Raw genomic sequence first — 21,146 nt, 5'->3', positions numbered from 1 at the left:
GCTATATTATACAAAATGCAGGTCGTCTTCATTTTGTGCAATATCGCGAAATATAGTCTTTCCACATAAGCAGGGAAACAATATCGTCATTGCGCTGCATGTTGACGCGATCCCGCATGTAGATACGTCTCATGGTCTGTCGCTCGTATTGCGGTAATTGTGTCACTAAATGTTGCAAGAGAACATCGGACAATATCTTCGGCGATGCTACCTCGCTTCTCACCCAAACGAGGAACGAACCAGACATACACATGCATTGGATCTACCTATCTCATGGCATACACGCTGATCATACAATTGAATGTGACACGAAATGATGCGACGATTCCAACCGATTTCCCGAATGTACCTGCAGCGCACCGCTCTCAGGCGAACGCCTTGAAACGGATAGCCTCCGATGCCGACGCAACCTTAAGGGGCGGGACGGTCGGCACACCAATAGCCTTCGCGATACGGTCGGCGATCTCCTGGTCGACAGCGGCGAACACGGATACTGATAACACAAAAAAGATCAACGGGACCGTTTCAGGGATGTGGGAAGGGTAAGTAAGAGAAGATCACGCACGCTGCCTCGCCTTCACTGCGGCGCTCTTTGCGTTGCCCAGGTGGACCGCGACGTTGTGCACAAAGTGCTCCCGATCCGTGTCGTTAAACACCTTCTGCCACAGTGCACGGGGCTGCTCAAAGTCGACTGCACGTCCAGAGGACTCGTCAGTACGAACACATAACACCAGTAACACCGCACTCACGCTCGGTGATGAAGCTCAAGTCGGCGTTGGCAGCGCCGAGCCACGTCTCATGCTTGACGGTCGCGTATGGCTTGGGCTTGTAGCTGCCGTAAAAAATCGAATGAGCTGGAGCATTCGAGACCTGCATTGGAGAATCACATACGTGAGAGGCACCAGGCTGCTTTGATAGTTTGGGCGCGCCCCCTGGCTGACGAATGCCATCGCACCAGCACGCTGGAAATTTGCGACAGGCGCGATCGGCGCGTTCACGGGCAGCTGGTTGTAGTTGGTGCCGAGACGGTGCCTGCAAATAAAGTCAGTGTCTCCGGCGGCAATGAGTAAAAGTGCATTGACCTGTGGGTATCGGGGTAGGAGAAGAGACGGGACTGAAGAACGGGGTCGGCAGAGGCTTCGATACCGGGAACAAGGTGGGACGGAGAGAATGCAGCCTGTATAGTACCAATAATCAGCACCAGGTGGTCACTCAATACCTCTTGAACGCACCTGCTCGATCTCCGCGAAGTAGTTCTGGGGGTTATCATTGAGCACGAGCTTGCCGACGGGGCGAAGAGGGTAGTCCTTGTGCGACCAGATTTTAGTGAGATCAAGGATGTTGTAACGGAAGCTCTCCGCTTGTTGGGTGGTCATAGTTTGCTGCCACAGCGTCAGCACATCTCCATTCACAAGAACGTCCTTATGTGATACTCACGACGTAGACGGTCCAGGATGGGAAGTTGCCCGCCTCGATGTCCTCGAACAGACCCTGGATACCATAGTCGGGGTTGTCACCACCGAGCTTCCCCGCGACGGGCTCTGCGAGAGACTTGGCGCCGCCGTCCTTGATGAGGTGGATCTGAACGTAGACGAACTCGCCGTTCTCCTTCACGAACTTGAAGGTATGACCGGAATAGCCGTGCATACGGTGGAAGCCGTCGGGGGTTCCACGGTCCGAGAACAGGATCATCACCTGGTGGATCGACTCCGGGTTCAGACTGAGGTAGTCCTGCAGTACCGTGTGAGCCGCCATGCATCATGATGACTAACGTAGACATGATCTACCCAAAACATGTCAGCATCCTTCAGGTGCGTCTGGGGATCACGCTTTTGCGTGTGGATGAAGTGGGGAAACTTGGCGGGATCTCTGATGAAGAAGACGGGAGTATTGTTGAACACCCAGTCGAGGTTACCCTCGTCCGTCTTGATCTTGATGGCAAAGCCTGAATTGGAGCATTAGACAGGACAAGCAGTTACAACGACAACACAGCCTACCGCGGGGATCACGCGCAGTGTCGGCGGACCCGGATTCACCACCTACGGTGGAGAAACGAACGGTAGCCCTAGCCTTGTTACCAACCTTCTTGAAGATTGACGCGCAGGTCAGGTCGGTGATGTCGTGCGTCACCTCGAAGTAACCGTGAGCACCAGCACCCTTGGCATGGACAACACGCTCTGCCCACAATAGTAAGAACTGAAGAACATGGTAGTCTGACAGGAGTCACATACCGGGAATACGCTCGCGATCGAAGTGGGCGAGCAGGTCAATGTGGTGGAAGTCTACGAGACATGCGATCAGCTTTTGTATCTCGGAGAATATCCCGACGAGCGTACCCTGCAGCAACAGGGGGCCGAGCCCGCCAATACGCTCAGCCGCGTAAGGTTCACCCACTGGCGCACCAGTGGAGGTCGTATAAACTGCTCCGTCACGAGAATTAAAAACCTGCTGGGAAGGCATTGCAATGGTCGCGCGTCGAGATGGATAGATACTAATCCTGCGCAAGTGAGGAAGAGGTGAGGAAGAGGTGTGAGCGAGATACGATGGCTATTTGTAGTCTGCGTACTTTCGGGCGCAGAACCGTGCTTCTTGCTTCACCTTTCGACGGTCAGCAGATCACGACGAGGTCACGAACGATGTCTTGTGGAACGCACCACGGATTTACTAACGAGCGTGACTTAGGACGTTCTACACGTGACGGTGATTCATCTGTTCAGATGATCGAGAACTGCTTGAAGGACTCCGTCTTCCCCATCCTCGATTCGTGGAAGCCCGACATTGCGGTTCCACTATGCCTGCTATCACGTATGGCAATGATTTCACCTAGAAAGAAGGCACGCTTGTCAAGCGAGTGAAATTCATCCAGTCCTGTGGTAATCGTTCTCGCGCCGTTGCACACGAAGTAATGATGGTCTGGATATGAGCCAATGCAGTTACCCCGTGCATAATCAGGCAGTGATTTTCTCATCCTGGTAAGTTTCGCGTCGCAGCACAAGTCCCGAAGTCCGCTAAGCATTGCATGGGCGATCGAAGAAAGATTGTGACACGGAAACTGGAGCAAGAAGAGGAAACACTCTTCTGTTCAATGCACGAGCTGCGTGTCTCGATCTCGGTGAGAATCCAGCTGACTCTCGGGTGGATCTAGCCATCTTATCAGCAATACGCAAGCGTACGACAGCTGTGTCGCGATTACTGATGAAAGGGGGTCGAAAGGTCATGCGATGCGTGAAACGGAGAACCCACGAAAGTGGACCACGCACCGGGTTCCGCAACTGTGAACTCTCAGAAAGTCGTGCTTAGCAGGTCACTTGGTAATCGATCATTCGCTATTGGTGACAGCACGTCGGAGCAGCCCCCTGAAGCTTGAAACAATTCACTTGCCATTGTGATCGAATGTCGAGGCGCTAGAAAGTGACACGTGCAGTACACCACTCACCAACACCTACGTCAACCGTCTCTCAAATACTCGTCGAGTGACTACCCTCTTCTCGGTATTCTTGATTGGAATCGTGCGCCGAGGGGGTTCAGATTGTAGCAACGTGTTTGCGATACCGCGCAGAAAACAATATGCGAAGTACGCAGATGTGAAGTAACATCTAGCGGCCCGAAGATTGTGAGAACGGAGAAAACAAAGCAATAAATGGTTCTCTTCGTAGTTCCGTACCCACGACGTCAAATTGCCTGCGATGCCACTAAACGCGTTCGTTGGAAATAAAGGTATTATTTGCACGATCACAGAGAAGGGTCAACAGAGCCGCTGAGTGCAAGAACTCGAAAAGCTACAATATTTTTAGCCTCATCATCAAGGTGAGGAAAGGACTGCCTCCTGCCTCACAATAGACGTCGGACTTCGACATCTCGCGATAGACCGACTCTTCGCACAGTTATTCTCATGACGACGACCGACAAACCGAAGCTCACCTCGACAGAATGCTCATATATACCTACTCCTCATCGAACCGCAAGCACAGGGAAAACAGACTCTAGCGCTGGTGAGCAACAGATTGTCTTCGGAGATCCTTACTGCTCTGAGAAAGGGTCTCTGGACCAAGTGTATGAAAACGCTTGTGTGATTTGTAAACAACATTCAGGATTCGTGCGGTATTATATATCGAACGAGCAGTCGTACACTGTTAAGAAGTGCAATGGGATGTTGCTTCAGATCAACAATTTTCATACGATGATCAAGTACACACCAGAGATTATTTAAATCGCTTCGTTCGCCGACACTAAACTCGCTATATCCACAACAACAGCCTGAGATCCCTGAGAATATCGGCGGTCGAGAGCAACATTGGCAGGAGTCGTCAGATAAGTAGTGGTTGTTGAGGCTTCGGCGTTCGGAGTTCGAACCGTGACTTCTCAGTACACATTAATTAAGTTTGTTTATTTAATCGACATGATTTACGTTATCAGCCTAAATCCCTGCACAAACTTGTTCTTCCCGTCTACTGCTTATTTTCTTTACATTCTGGCAGTCATGAGCTCAAACGATCTCTTCTCTTTTTTGGATGAGGCTCCAGCGGAGACTATAAGCGACATCGATGGCGACGCGGTCATGCGAGATGTTACACAGGCTGAAACCTCGAGAAAACGAAAAGCTGGATCTCCCCGAGCTGCGAACGGCGCTGGTCTTTCTCCTGCTGCCGACGAGGCTGGTCCCTCTGTACCAAAAAAGCAACGTGTAGCATTATCGCAACCGTTAGTGGTGGATGAAGTCGAAATTGAGGCCAAGCGGGAGGTTGCCGCCAGCGCTGGCCTCGAAAGTGCCGTCGATGCAGGTTCTCGATTGGAATTGCGACATCGCGTACGTGGTTTGTTATTTCATTCGTGTACCTGTCTGATGTGGATTAGGTACGGCACCAAGTTGCGGTACCGCCAGGGTACGATTACATACCCATCGCGAAACACGTTCCGCCTGCGAAACCTGTTCGAGAGTACAAATTTACTCTCGATCCTTTCCAGCAAGTATCTGTATCTGCTATTGAACGGAATGAGAGTGTGCTTGTATCTGCACATACAAGTGCAGGAAAGACAGTCGTAGCCGAGTATGCCATCGCTCAGTGCTTACAGAACAAACAGCGTGTAATATACACAAGTCCCATCAAGGCCAGTAGTTAGACTCTTACCCTTGAAACGCGAATCACAGAACAATGTTGTATAGGCTCTGAGCAATCAGAAGTATCGTGAGATGGAGGCAGAGTTTGGCGATGTCGGTCTTATGACAGGGGATGTCACCATAAGACCTACTGCAACATGTCTGGTCATGACAACTGAAGTACGCGTTCGCCGGTCGTCATCCACCATATCTATACCACGTATAATAATGAACTTCGTGTTTGGCAGATTCTGCGTTCGATGCTTTACCGCGGTTCTGAAATCATGCGTGAAGTCGCATGGGTCATCTTCGACGAAATCCACTACATGCGAGACAAGGAGCGCGGAGTCGTTTGGGAAGAGACCATCATCCTCCTTCCGCACACCGTACGCTACGTTTTCCTGTCTGCAACGATACCCAATGCCATGCAATTCGCCGAGTGGATATGCAAATCGCATGATCAACCTTGTCATGTCGTCTACACCGACTTTCGACCCACCCCTCTACAACATTATTTGTTTCCTGCGGGAGGCGAAGGCATTTATCTGGTCGTCAACGAGAAGGGCGAATTCCGGGAAGACAACTTCAGCACGGCAATGGGCATGCTTCAGGAGAAGATGGGCGATGACCCTGCTGACCCGAAAGCTGGGAAGGGAAGGAAAGGAAAATCGAAGAAGGGGGGCGAAAAAAAGGGTGAGCGGCTTTATACATCGAAGACAACGCGGCCGGACATACTCATACTATGCAGGCAGTTCGGATATCCAAAAGATAGTCAAGATGATCATGCGGAAAAACTACAACCCTGTCATCATCTTCTCTTTCAGCAAGCGTGAATGCGAAGCCTTGGCATTGCAAATGTCCAAGCTCGAGTTCAACTCTACTGACGAGCAGGATAATGTGGAGAAAGTCTTCGTCAATGCCATGGACATTCTCTCTCCAGAAGACCGCCAACTTCCTCAAATCACAAATCTTCTCCCCCTCCTAAAACGCGGCATCGGTATACATCATGGTGGCCTTCTACCCATCCTAAAGGAGGTTATCGAAATCCTCTTCCAAGACGGACTCATCAAGGTCCTCTTCGCCACCGAGACGTTCTCGATTGGTCTGAACATGCCCGCCAAGACGGTGGTATTTACCGCTGCACGCAAGTTTGACGGACGCGATTTCCGTGACCTTTCTTCGGGTGAATACATCCAGATGTCTGGGCGTGCGGGTCGGCGGGGTCTTGATGAACGTGGTATTGTGATCATGATGTGCGACGAAAAGCTCGAGCCAACTTCCGCGAAGCAGATGATCAAGGGTGAAGCAGATCGCCTGGACTCCGCGTTCCACCTAGGATACAACATGATCCTCAATCTTATAAAGGTCGAAGGAATCAGTCCCGAGTACATGTTGGAACGTTGCTTCTACCAATTTCAAAGTAGTACTGGGATTCCACTGATGGAAGATGGTGCGCTAAAACATCTTATATCTTGCTGCTCCCTATTTGATGCCATGTTCACAGAGTTACAGCGTGAGGAAGAAAGGAAGAAATCGATTGTCATCCCCAATGAGGAGCTAGTGGCGGAATACTACGAGTTCCGACAGCAGCTCGATCAGATGGCTGCTGATTTCAAAGACGTGATCACACACCCCAACTACAGCCTTCCGTTCTTGCAATCCGGACGACTGGTCAAAGTGAAGCACCAGAAGCTGGATTTTGGATGGGGCGCTATCGTCAACTACCAGAAGCGTGTACCACCAAAGGTGTGATAGCAGTGTCACTAATTCAGGTCATTTGCAACTCACTGGTGTCCATGCAGAATGCGCCACCTCTTAGCGAAGATATTCCACCGCACCAGCAGTATGTTGTAGACGTTTTGCTCAATTGCAATTCTGGATCGACACTATCAAAGGACCGGAACATATCAACACCCACGCCGGGTGGTGTGCAGCCTTGTGCTTCGGGCGCGAATGGCGAGCCTATGGTGTTACCAGTCTTGCTTTCGACTGTCAATGCTATAAGTCGCCTACGAATTTCTATGCCCAAGGACTTGCGGTCACTGCAGGCACGGGAGACTGTTTGGAAGAGCGTGCAGGAGGTGCAGCGTCGGTTCCCTAAGGGAATCGCATTACTTGATCCAATTCAGGACATGGAGGTCAAGGACGATAAATTCCAAGCCCTTGTTAAGGTGAGTGAACCCCCCCTTTCCCATCCTGCGCGCTTACATCAATGATTCTTGGCAGAAAATTGATATGATGGAGGGTAAGCTGTTCTCCAGTCCTCTGCACACAGACCCGCGCCTCCCAGAGCTCTACTCGCTGTATGCTCAAAAGCAGGAGTGCCAGACGCGCATCCGGGAGCTCAAGAAGCGAATACAAGCAACAAACGATGTGCTACAGATGGAAGAACTGAAGTGCCGCAAACGGATCCTGCGGCGACTTGGATTTACTACATCTGCCGACATCGTCGACATGAAGGGCCGTGTTGCGTGTGAGATCAGCACAGGCGACGAGCTGTTACTGACGGAGCTGATCTTCAATGGCGCATTCAACACGCTGTCACCCGAGCAGTGCGCGGGGCTGCTCAGTTGCTTCGTATTCGCTGAGAAGGTATGTACAATTTTATAACATAGTCTTACTGCGTTATTCTGACGACGCAACACCCCAGAGTGAACAAGTCATTAAGCTGAAGGAGGAACTGGCGGCACCTTTACGTGTAATGCAAGAGATTGCCAGACGGATAGCTAAAGTCTCTAAGGAGTCGAAGCTCGCCATCGACGAGGAGGAGTATGTTAAATCCTTCAAGGTCGAACTCATGGATGCCGTTGTACAGTGGTGCCGAGGCGCATCCTTCTCCGACATCTGCAAGGTGGGTAGTGCACATGATCTCTTGCTCTCACCTGTGCTCACATTGAAATTTGTCTCTAGCTCACTGATCAGTTTGAGGGAAATCTTATCCGAGTTTTCCGGCGGCTGCAAGAACTGCTACGCCAGATGAACCAAGCAGCAAAGGTCATCGGGAACACCGAGCTGGAAGAAAAATTCGAGAAGGCTTCTGAGATGCTCGAACGACCGAACTCCGTCATCTTCTGCTCTTCACTATACATAACTTAGATTGCTTGATTGATGTAGATTTGGTATCCTGTGTCACGGCCGTATGAAACTTAATGATTTCGGTACCAATTGATACATCAAACCCAAGAGAATAGAAGAAAGAAGGTTATTGTCCAATACAACTTATAGTAGTGAGAATACGACGGGATCGATGTTTAACATGATCCATCGTCAGTCCATACGCCAGCTGAATTGCGTTTGGATAAATGAGCCGTCATGCTATTGAAAGTAATTCTCACCTGATCCGCCTGGGGTATCTCCTGAAGTCCACCACTTCGCAGTCCAGAGATCGCCATCTGGAGGGACAAATTCACTTAGTAACTTCCAGTGCTTTCTCAGAAGACTAGCTTACTGTATGTCGCTTCCATTCCACCCGTGTAGGTTGCCTAAGCGATGACGTTCTTCAGTATACACATGGTGAGATTCAACAAGGCGACTTACAGCAGCCGCCCAGGCGCTGATGCCGTTGCACTGGGAATTAGAAGTGATGGTGGGAGAAGCCGTTGTGGACGTGGGAGTGCCAGTCGTCGCGCTAGAAGTCGGGGCAGAGGATACTGAGCTCGAGCCCATGTTGTTCGCGATGTTATTCCACTCGCTGTCAGGGTAACTGGAGAAAGAAAAAGTACTTCAGTCACGAGGTCAGATGAAGTAAGATGTGCGACTCACTCGATGTGGTTCTAGGAGAGATTGGTTTCAGTGCCTGTAAGGGAGGAACTGCCACAACAACTTACCAGCGTTTGATCGAGCGTTCCGTATACTTGAGAAGTTGTGTAAACGAGCGACTCGCTTCCAACCTTGTCGGTCGACAACTACGCCATAAGCACTCATCAATTTCATCGTCAAAGTTAAGATTTTGTCTGAACACCTACATCCCAGAACATGGACCCAGCAAATCCATTGTTAATGACGTACTGGGCTTTGACAGTGGCGATGCTGGGGGTATCATAAGATACCAACTCGGCCTTACTCGAATCATAGGAGTAGCTTGTCACGTCAGTGTAATTTTCGAACACCTATCACGGGCCAAGATGAGTCAAGGTAATCTGGAGCGAATTATACGACGAACAGAAGCTCCCGAGAGGGGAAGGTCGCTGTAAGAGTAAATCCCTGCTTGTATAGTACCTGGACCAATCTGACAAGGGTATGAGTGACAAACAAACGAATTTCCAGCTGGAACCTACACCACTGTAGGGAGCTCCAATCCCGGTTGTATCCTCAAAAGCTCGCCCGTATAGCGGTACACCTGCAAGTACATGCTGTTAGCTGGACATGTTGATCCAGTCAGGGTCACGTACCCATAGTCATCTTGCTCGGTGTAGCACCGTTCTCGACATACCACGACAACGCCCTGTAAGTCGAAACGTTTGTGCGAATACCATCGTACAAGTTGGCTTATAGACAGAGCATTGGTATGCTGACGAAAACAAATTTGCAAGGTCATACCTTGGTTATCGGTCTTGAGTCGTCCTTCAGTAAGTGATATGATGATTATGTAGCTAGATTCAACTCACCCAATTCAACCAGGAGCCGGCATAGTCATACGCCTGATGCTGCCATCAGCAGAGATACAATACCGATGTACAATGCGGCATACCATCAAGTTCCAATAGGTCAACGCAGTATCCATCTGTGGAACTGGGAGATACTCGTAATTCTGCCAACCAGCAGGCATAGCGGCCTTTTAAGGGGACATGTTAGACTCTACCCCCTTGTCCATAATACGGTCGAATACTGACAGTGATTTGATAAGGGACAGTGTCTCCCTTAGAAGTCGCGAGCTGATCGAACGCGGTCCTCAGCTCGGTCAAGAGGTCTGCGAAGCCCTGCGCGAGGGCCGGGGTATTCGGATACTCGAAATCGAGATCAACTCCATCCAAACCGAAGTTTTCGACGAAGCTGACGGCGCTGGTAGTAAATGCGGAACGCAGACTCGAGTTAGTGACAAATGCGAAGTGTCCGTCTTGCGAATAGGTGTAGCCACCAATTGACAGCAGAACTTTCAGGTTCCTACAGAGCTAGTCAATATTGGGCCAAACCACTAACGCGGAGACGAGGAACAGGTACCTGTTTGCCAATTTTAGCAGATACATCTGGAAGATTGGTTCTCAGATATGCTGTTGTCGAAGAAATAATAGATACGTACCTGTTTCAGACAGCCGAACAGATTGTTTCCGGGCTGGCTCCATGAGTCTCCAGGGAAGTGTTTCTAGATGCAATCAGTTAATCACTTGCAAAGTGAAACATATGTGCTTATCTCCATACCTGTTCGTCCGCATACGTATCAGTGAGTGCGATGATACCTGTGTCTGGAGACACATCCGCGAAAGCATAGAGAATGTGAGTGAGATCAGACGGCGTGATGTTGGTTGGCTCTGTGAGGCAGATAAATTCAGCGAAGCCTGAAAATGCGACAGTAAATCTATCTCACGGAAGTTAGCTCCGTAGATGCCCCTACACACAGACAAAAATTAACATCGATGCCGACTTGTATGGAGGGTCATACCAGTTCGTGAAGTAGGCAGCTTGGACATAACCAGTCCCTGCACGCTTGTGAATAGCCTGAGGGAATGGATTGCCTGTGGGATATATGCGGACGGGATCCATGTAGTCCGCAGGCCGCTGCATCACCTCAGTCGCCCTGACAGCAACGAGAGATGTAAACGCCACGACGGCTGAGACAACAGCACGACCGAGAGTCATAGAGGGCAGCATGAAAAGCAGATAGACGCGATGAGACGAGGTCAATGGAAGACGGGAAAGCGCAATGTGCAGGTCTGAAGCCCACCTTTCCTGGCAGCGATCCTTTTGTACCTCCCATTCGATTGTCATTCAAATACTCCGGTAGGGATTGATCTGCTGCAGAAGGGAGTGAGACCGCCAGTACTGTATGACCATTTCGACCGAAGGACAATATGGGAACCTGCCTTACAGAGATACGGAGCATGCGACTGCCTCCGTTGCGCTGATCGTGGGCAGGCTTGAGGCATATGGAGATCCTGATAAACGCAACCTTGATTCTCGAAGCTGACGCTCGAAGACCGATAATCAAATCTCGACGTGACAATATGGCCAGTCAGGCGAACAGTAGGCGATGCCAGGACGAACATACTGAAAGAGAAGTGTTTCCGGACCTCCAAGCATGCAGACATAAATAAACGGGCGTCCCTTACGTCCGAGAAAACATCGAGGAAGTAGCCATCGATAAACCAAAGTAGCCACAAATGTCTGAGAGGCTAGTGCTGCTGGGAAAGCTTATGGAAACCGCCAAGCGCCAATAACATAAATCATATCGAGAGCGCAAGTGACTCAAGATGTCGTCCAGGGACTTGGTCGCGGAGACAGGCAGGGTGGCACGAACACCAAGATCAGCCATATGGCGAGCAGATCCGGGAAGTCAATTGAGTTATTATTACTTGAGGTACGCCGCCATCGCTCCTGAGTATCCTGAAAAAGATTGTTCAGTCCCGCAAGATGCATCGATAGCGCTGGGAAACCTGAACCCTGCGGACTAGTCTTTCAGCGTAAATCCTTCACCTGTATCGGCATCATCTGTAATTTCATGAGTTCATTCGAGAAAGTTGAGAGACGCACGAACATGGGTTACGTCCATATCGCGTAGAAGAATACCCAAGGGCTGCCTTCAGTTTCGCCCGTGTGAATCATGCGTGAGTTCCTCGAGAAGTCTGATTCACCGATATACAACCCATTATCAGAGATAGTTCATTGGGCATGGAAGTAACTCACGCAAAAAAAGAAGACAACGATGGTCATCCCAGATGAGGAACAACGTGGTCGTGCGACTGCACGTACCTTATTCTCGTGCTGTTCCGTGTTATCTCTTGATGTTTATCTATGATAGGAACCAGAACATGCACACTAACCACAGAAAAGGCCCACGTCCGAGCAGAGCAATCAAAGACCGGTAGATGACAGAACATGTCACTTCAGTACCGAATCGCTGGAGCCTGGCTTAGGAGCGGGCAATGATACAGTGAAGCGCAGTGAGAGTGAGAACAACCACAATCACGTGCTTGGTAAGCCCTCTGAGATTCTGACCTTGCAAGTGCGTTGACCCATATGGTAGCGTTTGTCAAAGTTCCACGCCGATGTAATGTGAGACTTATACTCCCTCCCCATACCTAATTTCGCGATTAACCTGTTCGCACAAGCCACTGTACCCATCTGAGCCGAGCGAGTGAATCATAAAACAGTTGTGTCCGCAACCTCTGTTACCCACATTTTGTGGAATAGTAGGTGTTCTTTTCCGAATGCCTGTACGTACCTACTAAGCATAACTTTGTGGAACCCCAGAGCACCAGTCGTTCGCAGCACAGATATCTATAAGGGGTATGCCACCTTCCGGATTTGGTTTACTAGGATCGTTTTATCAGGAGGAAAGTTGTAGTCTCCGTTGGGAATATTTCAGAAAAAATATATAGATGTATATAGTTTTTACTGAAATTATTTCTCTTCTCGGTTTCACTGTGTTCCCCGGAGCTTGCTGAGATACGGGTGTCATGCTCGGCTCGGCCGTGCAGCATCGCAGTGGTACCTTCACAGTGCTGTCATTCGATCTCTGAGAGAGCGATACACCAGAAAGCAAGCACTCTTTTTTCCTTGCCGCGTAATATGGCGCAGTAGTCACAAGAGAAGGCTCGACGAAGAGTAGCGGTGATTCCGATCATCTAGCTCAATTGTCCTTCAGATTTGCCAAGAATTCGCAGAGGAGCGTAGGAGCATGCCATCTTCGCAGATGCTCGGAACTTTCCCTAGACATTCCTCTGCAAGCCCCACTGGATACAACGACAGCGTGTTTCCACCGCATGAACATAAACACGATGTGATGCACCCCGATTGTGAACATAGGTAACAGCACATTGGCATTAGATAAAAACGGCAAATGCAGACGACGAGCGAGATAAGCGCAGACATAGAGTAAGTATGCAGTAGACGAACAAACGACAACAGGGACGTATACGAGCAAGGGGACGAGATGCAGTGGATAAAGCTGGTGGACGCGCGGTTGCAAATACGAGATGCGAGGACGACTGAACGGAAGGGTATGTGGGGGAAGGAAGAGGAAGATGGAGTCCGACCATGCGCTCGAGCCCGTATTAGGATATTCTTGAAATTCTTTTGTCTTGCGAGCACATAGCACGTCGACAGTCTAAGCGCTCGGTGTGAAGTGCGCAGAGCGAACGGGGTAATCTTGTAGGGTGCACCAATAATACAACGGCACTTCAGCCTGTACAACATAAACCGAGACCGTGACGCCAGTCAGACCAAACACGTCACGTGACGTATACCACACACCTCGCCATCCCTTCCAGTTCCCCTACGATCCGTCACCGACCTCGCATAACGCAAACATCGCCTCCAAAACCCCACTATACGTCGACATACATAAGCACTGGCTCTCCGACGCCGTCGATCTCGGGTATGACGCATTTCAGGTCGAAGGCCTTCGCGAGCACGATCTTGAAGATCTTCTGCACGTTGATCGACGCTGACGTTGAGCAGAAGATGAGCGACGCGTGCATCGCCTTCGCGAAGCGCTTCGCCTGCACGTGTGGATTAGTGAGATGCAATAACGTGAATAGTATGAGGAAACAACGCGCCTGCTTTGTGATTTCTTCTTGTTCATCTCGAGGGAATGCTGAGAAGGTGTCGAATTTGGTGCCAATCAGGAATGGAATTGCCGTCTTGAGAGACGACAGCTCAGTGCGGATTCTGGTCAGAAGGTCGGTGCCGACGACACACCTTATTGAAACCACGCGCTTGTCGATACCACTCCTTGACAGAGTTGAGTGTCGACTTCCGTGAGAGGTCAAACATGAATAGGATGGCAACGGCATCGTTGCAAACTAGCGGAAGCATGTTCACGAACTCCCGTTGCCCGCCCAAATCCCACAGCGAGAACGTGATTGATGTGCGACGCACTGTGATTGTCTTCTCCATGAAATTAACGCCTGATAGCGAACGGTATGGTGAGTTTTATGAACGGCAGACAGCTTGAGAGGCACGCACCCAGTGTTTGAATGTAATCCTCATCAAAGTGCCCCTCGACGTATTTCACCATGAGACTCGTCTTTCCGATCTGCGAATCGCCCAACATTCCGACTTTAATGACCACACTGTACAGCATCAGCGACGGTATTCCTGCGTAAGCGGGCGAGTGTACCTGTTCGGCTCGTTGCCATTCTCGAGGGATGGGCGCGAACTTTGTGTGCTTGAGCCGGGAGTTGGAGACGAGGACGATGACGCAGACATGTCCTACACGTGCGATCCGGTAGATAGAATGGAAGGTAGATGTGAAAACGATGATCCCGCTGGTTCAGACAGTTGAAGGCAGGATACCGGGTCGGTGGCGTTAAAGAACCCGAGAGAAGAAGAAAAGAACGTGTTCTGAAGTGCGCTGATGGGAGTGAAGGCTCACTCTTGAGCAAGAGTGAGCTGGGAGCTGAAACGGACGCCAACCGAGCAGGAGCAGGAGGAAGGGGGGGCGAATACTTAGACGCCCAGGCGGTTTGTGTTCCTCGTTGAGAATTCAATCCCTTCTACCGCATCACCTGCTTCGAACAATGGCATCTCATGTGTTCTGAGTTCCCACTGTGACCTCCTACAGAGGGCACTTAAAGTGTCTTACTTCCAGGCAGGCTATCATCGACTGCAAGTCGAAGCGAGCGAAGCGATGCTTTGAACTAATCACAGGCAGAGGAAATCGAGGAACATCGGGGAATTGTAACAGTGGAAATGAAGCTGTTAGACTTTGGTGAGAAACACGATGTTCGTAGAGAGATTATACGACGATGATGAGCTGTCTCCGTTAACCTCTGCTAGGAAGGAAATGCATCGGCGTCCATCGACGTGTTCAGTACAGTGAGCCTGCCTTCGTTTCCCGTGCCAATCTGATTAATTCATGGTGCAGTTCATCTATGCCGGAATTCTCTTAAAATGAACAACAAGCCGTCACCTCCGGCGCCTCGCGTTAATTGAACGTCGCATGATAGTAAACTCTGGACAAACGTGTCGATGACTCGGGTTTTTATCTTTTATAGAGGTCCGCGAATTCTTTGGTGCTAGGGCAAGAAAGAAACAAGAGGGCGTCAGTTTACGAGTCAACCTGGACTTGAATCATCCACATTTTGAGCTATAGATGACGGACGAGGCGTTCAACTCGAAGCGGACCGATATGGCTCATGCATAAGCACCATATATTTTTGCCTTTTGTTCCGCAGGAACGATGCGCGCTCGAAAGCGCAGCCTATTTTATCGGAAGTATTTCCCTGGAAATTCTGGCTAGGAATTAGGTCCGTGCGAAGATTTGCTGAGCTGAACTCGTAACCGATACTACAATCATTCTCAGATAAATATATAGAAGATATCATAGACGCATCGTCAGTTTTTTGAAAAAGGCTCTTTCCTTGAAAGAGGGCTTTCGTGAAGTCGTGCCTTGGTCACGAACGTACTAGTCCTTTCCAGGTAGGTGACATACCATTCATGGAAACGCACTCGGAATCGAACTGAAGTGCGGCAGCAAATCGTCGATCGCAATCGTGCCCTTGATCATTCTGCAGTCATCTGAGCCATATATCGTGCACTTTATTAGGGATATTGCAATGCCCATAACCTTTGCGCATGATGGGTGTGCTATGTCCAACGGCTGGAAGAACCGCAGGAGAAAATTGAGGGCATTCCATACTCATCCATAACCTGGCAGATAATCCTTTACAGTTTGTTCTCTCGTAAATATGCTTGTACGCAATACTTACAGCCGGCAGTGCTAATCGATATGATTAAATTTTTGAAGCATCAGTAGCCTCCTGCAGGACGTGGGCAAACTTTCTGTCGTCGAGATAAAGAATCCTGGTAACAGACGTCACGGAAGGCAAGCGAAGTGCTTCGAACAAACTTGGAGTGGACTTCACTGCTGAGCAAAACATGGATGTAATCGAGGTCGGGCCAGCAACTATGGGTATCTCACCGTTGTTTCACTGTAAGGTTACACTCCCCTTCAACATGCAGGCGGTCATCCGAATGGCAAACAACTGCTGATAATGCAGGGAGTGTAGGAGGCCCCAGTTATGACAGGTAGACTAATGAGAGGTTGGCGTGGATCACTTTCACGCACAAACGGGTATACGTATCCTCCTGGCTGCGGATATTGACGCGGTGGAACGCCGTAATAGTAAGTTCGACGCGGCGTATGGATGTAAGGTTTCCTGGAAAATATCTCAACGAAAAATGCCTAAGAGCAACTTGCAATAATATCCAAAGACTGAAAAATTCTGGCACCATCTAGTAGCCCGAACACGGTAAGGCTATATCGAGGAATAAGTCTAAGATCGCGAGATAGATGTCGAAAATCTCGTAAAACTGGACGTCAGGGTGTCTACAAGCATCTGGCTTTGTAGATAAGCATTCAGAAGATGGAACGACATGGACACGTATAAGTAGTGTTCTTGATACGGAGGGGTGCTGCGCAGCCTCTCATGCTGGTATCATCCATATCGCACGGAAGGTAGAGACCCAGGTTTGAATACAGGTCCTCAAGAGCAGCATCACGGTGCCAGGGCCTGATGTATCACTTGTCAATAAATATAAGTAGTAGAAGAAAGTGAAGAACGATCGAGTACCATCGCAGTGAACGATTGCAAAGTCTATGCACTAGTAATGAGGTGACCACTGAACAGTGCTTTGATTGCATAAGCTACTTCGGCAGCATGGCGAGGAATACGATGGAGGAAAGTCCCAGGGTAGTATAATTCAGTGTTCATTGGTCTCGCACTTCTCCAAATCTAGACGAATTTGGTCAGTGAGCCAACATGAGTATCTTCCAAATCGTTATATTTTCTGGTCCTCCCTAAAGATCGATGAAATAGTCAGGTATCTATAGAGTGCTGGAGGGAACAGGCTTTGTGGGTGGGTGAGGTGAACTCGAACTCCCAGGTCGCAGGAGAATCACGCGAGTCAACCTCGTAAAAAAGTGCTAGCCAGACATTTCGAGAGCTTCGGAGAACTGCACGACATATCTTAGAACGATCTCAACGACACAACTCTGTTGTGCAAGCTATGTGATCACTCAGTGAGTCAGCGATTACCCGGCCATGTAATGATACAGCGTGTCGCAGCAACGCCAAACCACGTGACCGCGTAGCCCTTTGTTCGCAGCCACTTCTGTCCGTGGCCACTTCAACCTTCACAACGTGACTTTGGGCCAGATTGTAAACATGAGTATAAATAAAGATGCCCCATTCTCCGATGCTCTTCTTCCTCGACTTTGTTATCTTTATCCCGACTTGACCAACATCAACCACACTCGTCTCCACCACCTCGACGACTTCTACCCCGACTCTGACTTCGCTTCATACTTCACTATGTCTGACGACCGCGACACCGTTTCTGATTACCAAGATGAACTTGCAGATGTTCTGCACCCACTGCCTACCCACTTTACCAAACCATGCTCAGACCCGCTACCATCCCATACGCCGCCGAGAACGCCAGAGCGGAAAGCACTTTCTATGCCCGAGATGGGTGGCTGTAAGTCGTCTTCCCACATGCATCACATGTTGAGTCTAATTCTGCCTCTTTTTTTTGCAGCGAAGCCGACACCTGTCCACCCCAAGGGCTCGGGAATGCTCAAGACTGGACATGGCACTATAGATCAGGCCACAAAGAAATATATCGACTTGACCCTGATACCCCACGTGAAGCGCGACTTCACCGTTCTTGCCTTCGTCAAGCATGTTTGGAAATATGACCCACAGAGGCTGCTGGATGTCCTCAATAACCTCAATGAGCAGAATATAAATCCATCGCTGTCGGGTGCTCGCTGTCGTAGGTACTGGGCAAGAGCACAGATGCACGAGAAGATGATGTACGATGAGCTCTGTGGAATATTCGAAGATCTCCTTCAAGCCATTGACGACCAACGATCCATCCCCGCAAAGTTTATCAACATGCGAGAGCATACAATCGAAGGAAATTATGGCTCTTATAAGCCGGACATTTCCTACTCTGTCGTCTCTGATCGGACAAAGCAGAGGTGGGAATGGACGCTCTCTTGCGTGGAGGTCAAGCGAAATGGAGGAAAGTTCGACTGTAACGTTCAAGGCGACGTTCCAATTGATGTGAATAGATTGAAAGAAGTGCGTATATCTGTTTCATGCGAGGAATGGTTCTAACTTTTCAAGTGCTTAGCTTATTGAAAATCCGCCAGTGCGCGGCAAGAACAAGAGGAAGGATGCTCCACATGAAGAGGATGAGCTATCTGTCGTATCCGAGCGGCCACGCAAACGTGCCCGATCACACGACACCGTCCTTCCTGGGGGGCCACAGACGCGAAAGCGCAAGGAACCCTCTGAGAATTTTGACCAGCCCGAACCCCCGATGAAGCGATCTCGATCGCATGCGGAGGAGGCTGGGGCAGAGGACGCGAAGGTGTCGGAGTCGGAGGTCGATATTGGTGACGCGGAACAGCTGCCGGAATTCAAGCAACTCACCGCGACAGAGAGACAGGCGGTGAAATACGAGTTGGAGATGATGTCCCATGGAGTGCGCTCGTACTCTTCCGGACTCACAGTCGATGGTTTGACCGTGCATCTGTGGTACGCCGACAGGATGGGCCTGATCAAATCAGAGCCGTTCAACTTCGTGGAGGAGCCGCACATTCTGCTGCTTGTCCTCGCAGCAATGGGCTCCGCAGATTTGGCAACGATGGGCATCTCGCCGTTCCTGACGTTCGGGCAGTCGGGCTTCCAAAGCTATGACGACGCGCATCTTGAGATACCGGACCAGCAGGCTATAGATGTGAACGGTCGTGTGATGGGCGCCCTCGATTTTGAGGTCGATACCAGCCGGGGTCTTCTCACCGATTTTGGGATTGTTGGCCGAGGGACAACAGTGGTGCCAGTCAAGACAACCGCAAATTCTGCACAGTTCGGTGATGCAGCGCTCGTGGCGAAGATGTCGTGGCAGCCCCAGGAGCGTGCATCTGAAGCCTCTCTCATCAGACTTGTCCGTCAGTCACTTGGGAAGAAGCCAAACATGCTGCAGCACATTGTTGACCTCAAATGTTCCGTCACGCGTTCGATGGAGGCTGTCGGACTTCCCAGGGCGTTCTTGCCAGACGCGCACCTGGAATCTCCTGACACTCGGGAATTAAGACTGCTCGTGCTGACAAAGCATGAACCACTGCAATCGGTGTGTAGTGTCGATGAGTTCAAGAAGGTGTTCACTGATGTCGTCCGAGGTGCGCGGATCTTCTTCTCACTGACGTGCTCTTGAAGGCTGATGATGATGTTATAGCCCACCATTATGTCTGGGAATATGCACGAGTTTTGCACCGTGATATCAGTGTCGACAACATTATGTTCCACCGGAGCGGAGACAGTGTGTGTGGTGTCCTGTGCGACTGGGACCTAGCACTGCACAAACCTGATGGAGACAGTGACCAGCTCGAATTCAAGATGCTCGTGGAAATGCCTAAGAAAAAATCCAATGGTCCCACGGAGGAGCCTAGATTGACGGCTGCAGATTCGACAGTGTTTAACGGTGAAGCCAAGGCCACAGACGGATCTAAAGACCAAGCTGTCGAAACGCCGGAGAAAAATGAGCAGACAACGGATGGGGACAAAGACACGAAGAGGAAACCTCGCTACCGCACTGGCACAGGTCCTTACATGGCGCTCGACCTTTTAACCTATGGCAGCACCCCTTACCATCGGTATCGGCACGACCTCGAGTCATTCTTCTTCCTGTTGGCCTGGTTCTGTGCTTTATTTGACCCAGAGCAGCACAAATTCCGGGAAACTGGGTTATGGGAAGCCAACACACTTGTTGACATAGGCAGAGTCAAGCGAGATTTCCTGCACGAGCCAGAGGACTACAAGAAGACAATGGCTAAAGCGCATCCGAAATATGCGGCACTCGCACAGGCGTGGGTTTTCCCGCTTCAACTTATGGTTGCCCGAGCCAATACGGGTATCAGAGAATTGCGAGGCGAGCGGTTTCACATATTGGAAACTGGAGAGACAGCAGAACTCCCTATGTGTGACATTTTACTTCGAGCACAAATTCGGAAGCGCAACCAGGTAATGACATATGAGAAGTTCATGAAATGCCTGGGTGCGGAGCCATGAGCGCTCTTGTCTTCACTTCGTCCTCGTCACAACTTTACCTATTTTTATTGTGTTTTGTGTACTTATAATTATGTTATTGAGCCTCAGACTCTCAGACTAGAATTGCTATCAAATCAATCGGTCCAATTGCGGTAGTGAGTGCCCCCGAGACAGCCGTAAGATAAAGATTGCCTCCGCTGCCCTTCAGCGACGAGATTACCAGTGGGTCGCAGAGCGATATAGGCCATCCAACTTCAACTTTGACGTACAGCATGTTGTTCTCAAACAGCCAGTTGCTTATCGGCCATTCTATAGCACGAGGGGAGATATCCCCGACATCTGAGCGACTTTGCGCAAGACCTCGGTGGTAGGGTGCGGTGTGATAACCGTCTGGGCACAAGACCACCGGAGCTTGACTTTCAGCCAGATGCTTAATTATTAACATAGACAAGGCCTTCCGGAGAGAAAGTTTGACACTCTGCCTATAAACCAATTTAATAAACGAGTTGCTCAAGGGGAACGTCCAAGAGGGGCAACAAAATTTCTAAATCCGGTGACTTCGTCCAGTGATCATGTGACTGACGCCTCGACTTTTGGCTCGGAGCGCAATATATAAGGAACACAATTCTCCGTCCCGCTTTTTCTCCCTTACCTCTACCTTCCTTCTGAAACCACTAATTCTGTGTCGTTAGCTTCAAATGATTTCATTATACACCTAACCTGGCATACTCGCAACTCCCTGGACTGTTTCTATTCGATTCCGATGCTTTGCACCTGGGAGGCGCGAATACGGTATGTGAGCGAGTGTCGCGAACGACTCGGGGGGGTAC

The 21,146-nt window shown here is 50.0% G+C and overlaps 5 protein-coding genes across 5 annotated transcripts; 2 read left to right on the top strand and 3 right to left on the bottom strand.

Annotated features, from left to right (window-relative positions):
- Positions 1–365: 365 nt before the first annotated feature.
- SCP_0606440 (Catalase) lies at positions 366–2,460 on the bottom strand (the record flags this gene model as incomplete). Its single annotated transcript, XM_027759777.1, has 11 exons — positions 366–493; positions 566–691; positions 750–832; positions 892–1,032; positions 1,083–1,177; positions 1,233–1,382; positions 1,438–1,731; positions 1,788–1,945; positions 1,998–2,177; positions 2,232–2,282; positions 2,337–2,460. 11 exons carry the CDS (start codon positions 2,458–2,460, stop codon positions 366–368), a joined length of 1,530 nt encoding a protein of 509 aa, XP_027615578.1.
- Positions 2,461–4,480: 2,020 nt separating this feature from the next.
- Positions 4,481–8,194, top strand: SCP_0606430 (ATP-dependent RNA helicase mtr4; the record flags this gene model as incomplete). Its single annotated transcript, XM_027759776.1, has 10 exons — positions 4,481–4,807; positions 4,855–5,109; positions 5,165–5,278; positions 5,347–5,791; positions 5,847–6,548; positions 6,603–6,844; positions 6,901–7,269; positions 7,325–7,690; positions 7,749–7,949; positions 8,009–8,194. 10 exons carry the CDS (start codon positions 4,481–4,483, stop codon positions 8,192–8,194), a joined length of 3,207 nt encoding a protein of 1,068 aa, XP_027615577.1.
- A 155-nt stretch (positions 8,195–8,349) lies between these two features.
- On the bottom strand, positions 8,350–10,819 carry SCP_0606420 (Endochitinase B1; the record flags this gene model as incomplete). Its single annotated transcript, XM_027759775.1, has 19 exons — positions 8,350–8,381; positions 8,434–8,490; positions 8,547–8,580; positions 8,636–8,801; positions 8,861–8,871; positions 8,926–9,003; positions 9,064–9,207; positions 9,261–9,326; positions 9,376–9,437; positions 9,490–9,585; positions 9,638–9,650; positions 9,706–9,738; positions 9,789–9,872; positions 9,931–10,201; positions 10,259–10,284; positions 10,338–10,400; positions 10,457–10,566; positions 10,623–10,645; positions 10,698–10,819. The coding sequence occupies 19 exons, from the start codon at positions 10,817–10,819 to the stop codon at positions 8,350–8,352; spliced, it is 1,491 nt and encodes a 496-aa protein (XP_027615576.1).
- Positions 10,820–13,581: 2,762 nt separating this feature from the next.
- Positions 13,582–14,464, bottom strand: SCP_0606410 (Septum-promoting GTP-binding protein; the record flags this gene model as incomplete). Its single annotated transcript, XM_027759774.1, has 5 exons — positions 13,582–13,755; positions 13,813–13,896; positions 13,955–14,163; positions 14,222–14,328; positions 14,376–14,464. 5 exons carry the CDS (start codon positions 14,462–14,464, stop codon positions 13,582–13,584), a joined length of 663 nt encoding a protein of 220 aa, XP_027615575.1.
- Positions 14,465–17,424: 2,960 nt separating this feature from the next.
- SCP_0606400 (predicted protein) lies at positions 17,425–20,337 on the top strand (the record flags this gene model as incomplete). The annotated part of the gene is made up of 4 exons (XM_027759773.1): positions 17,425–17,737; positions 17,798–18,345; positions 18,398–19,448; positions 19,505–20,337. The coding sequence occupies 4 exons, from the start codon at positions 17,425–17,427 to the stop codon at positions 20,335–20,337; spliced, it is 2,745 nt and encodes a 914-aa protein (XP_027615574.1).
- Between the last annotated feature and the right edge of the window lie 809 nt (positions 20,338–21,146).

Source organism: Sparassis crispa (assembly GCF_003851025.1).
Source record: "Sparassis crispa DNA, contig_000005F, whole genome shotgun sequence".
Lineage (NCBI taxonomy): Eukaryota > Fungi > Basidiomycota > Agaricomycetes > Polyporales > Sparassidaceae > Sparassis > Sparassis crispa.
Note: the sequence above shows the minus strand (reverse complement) of the source record. Positions and strands in the feature narration are given on the sequence as shown.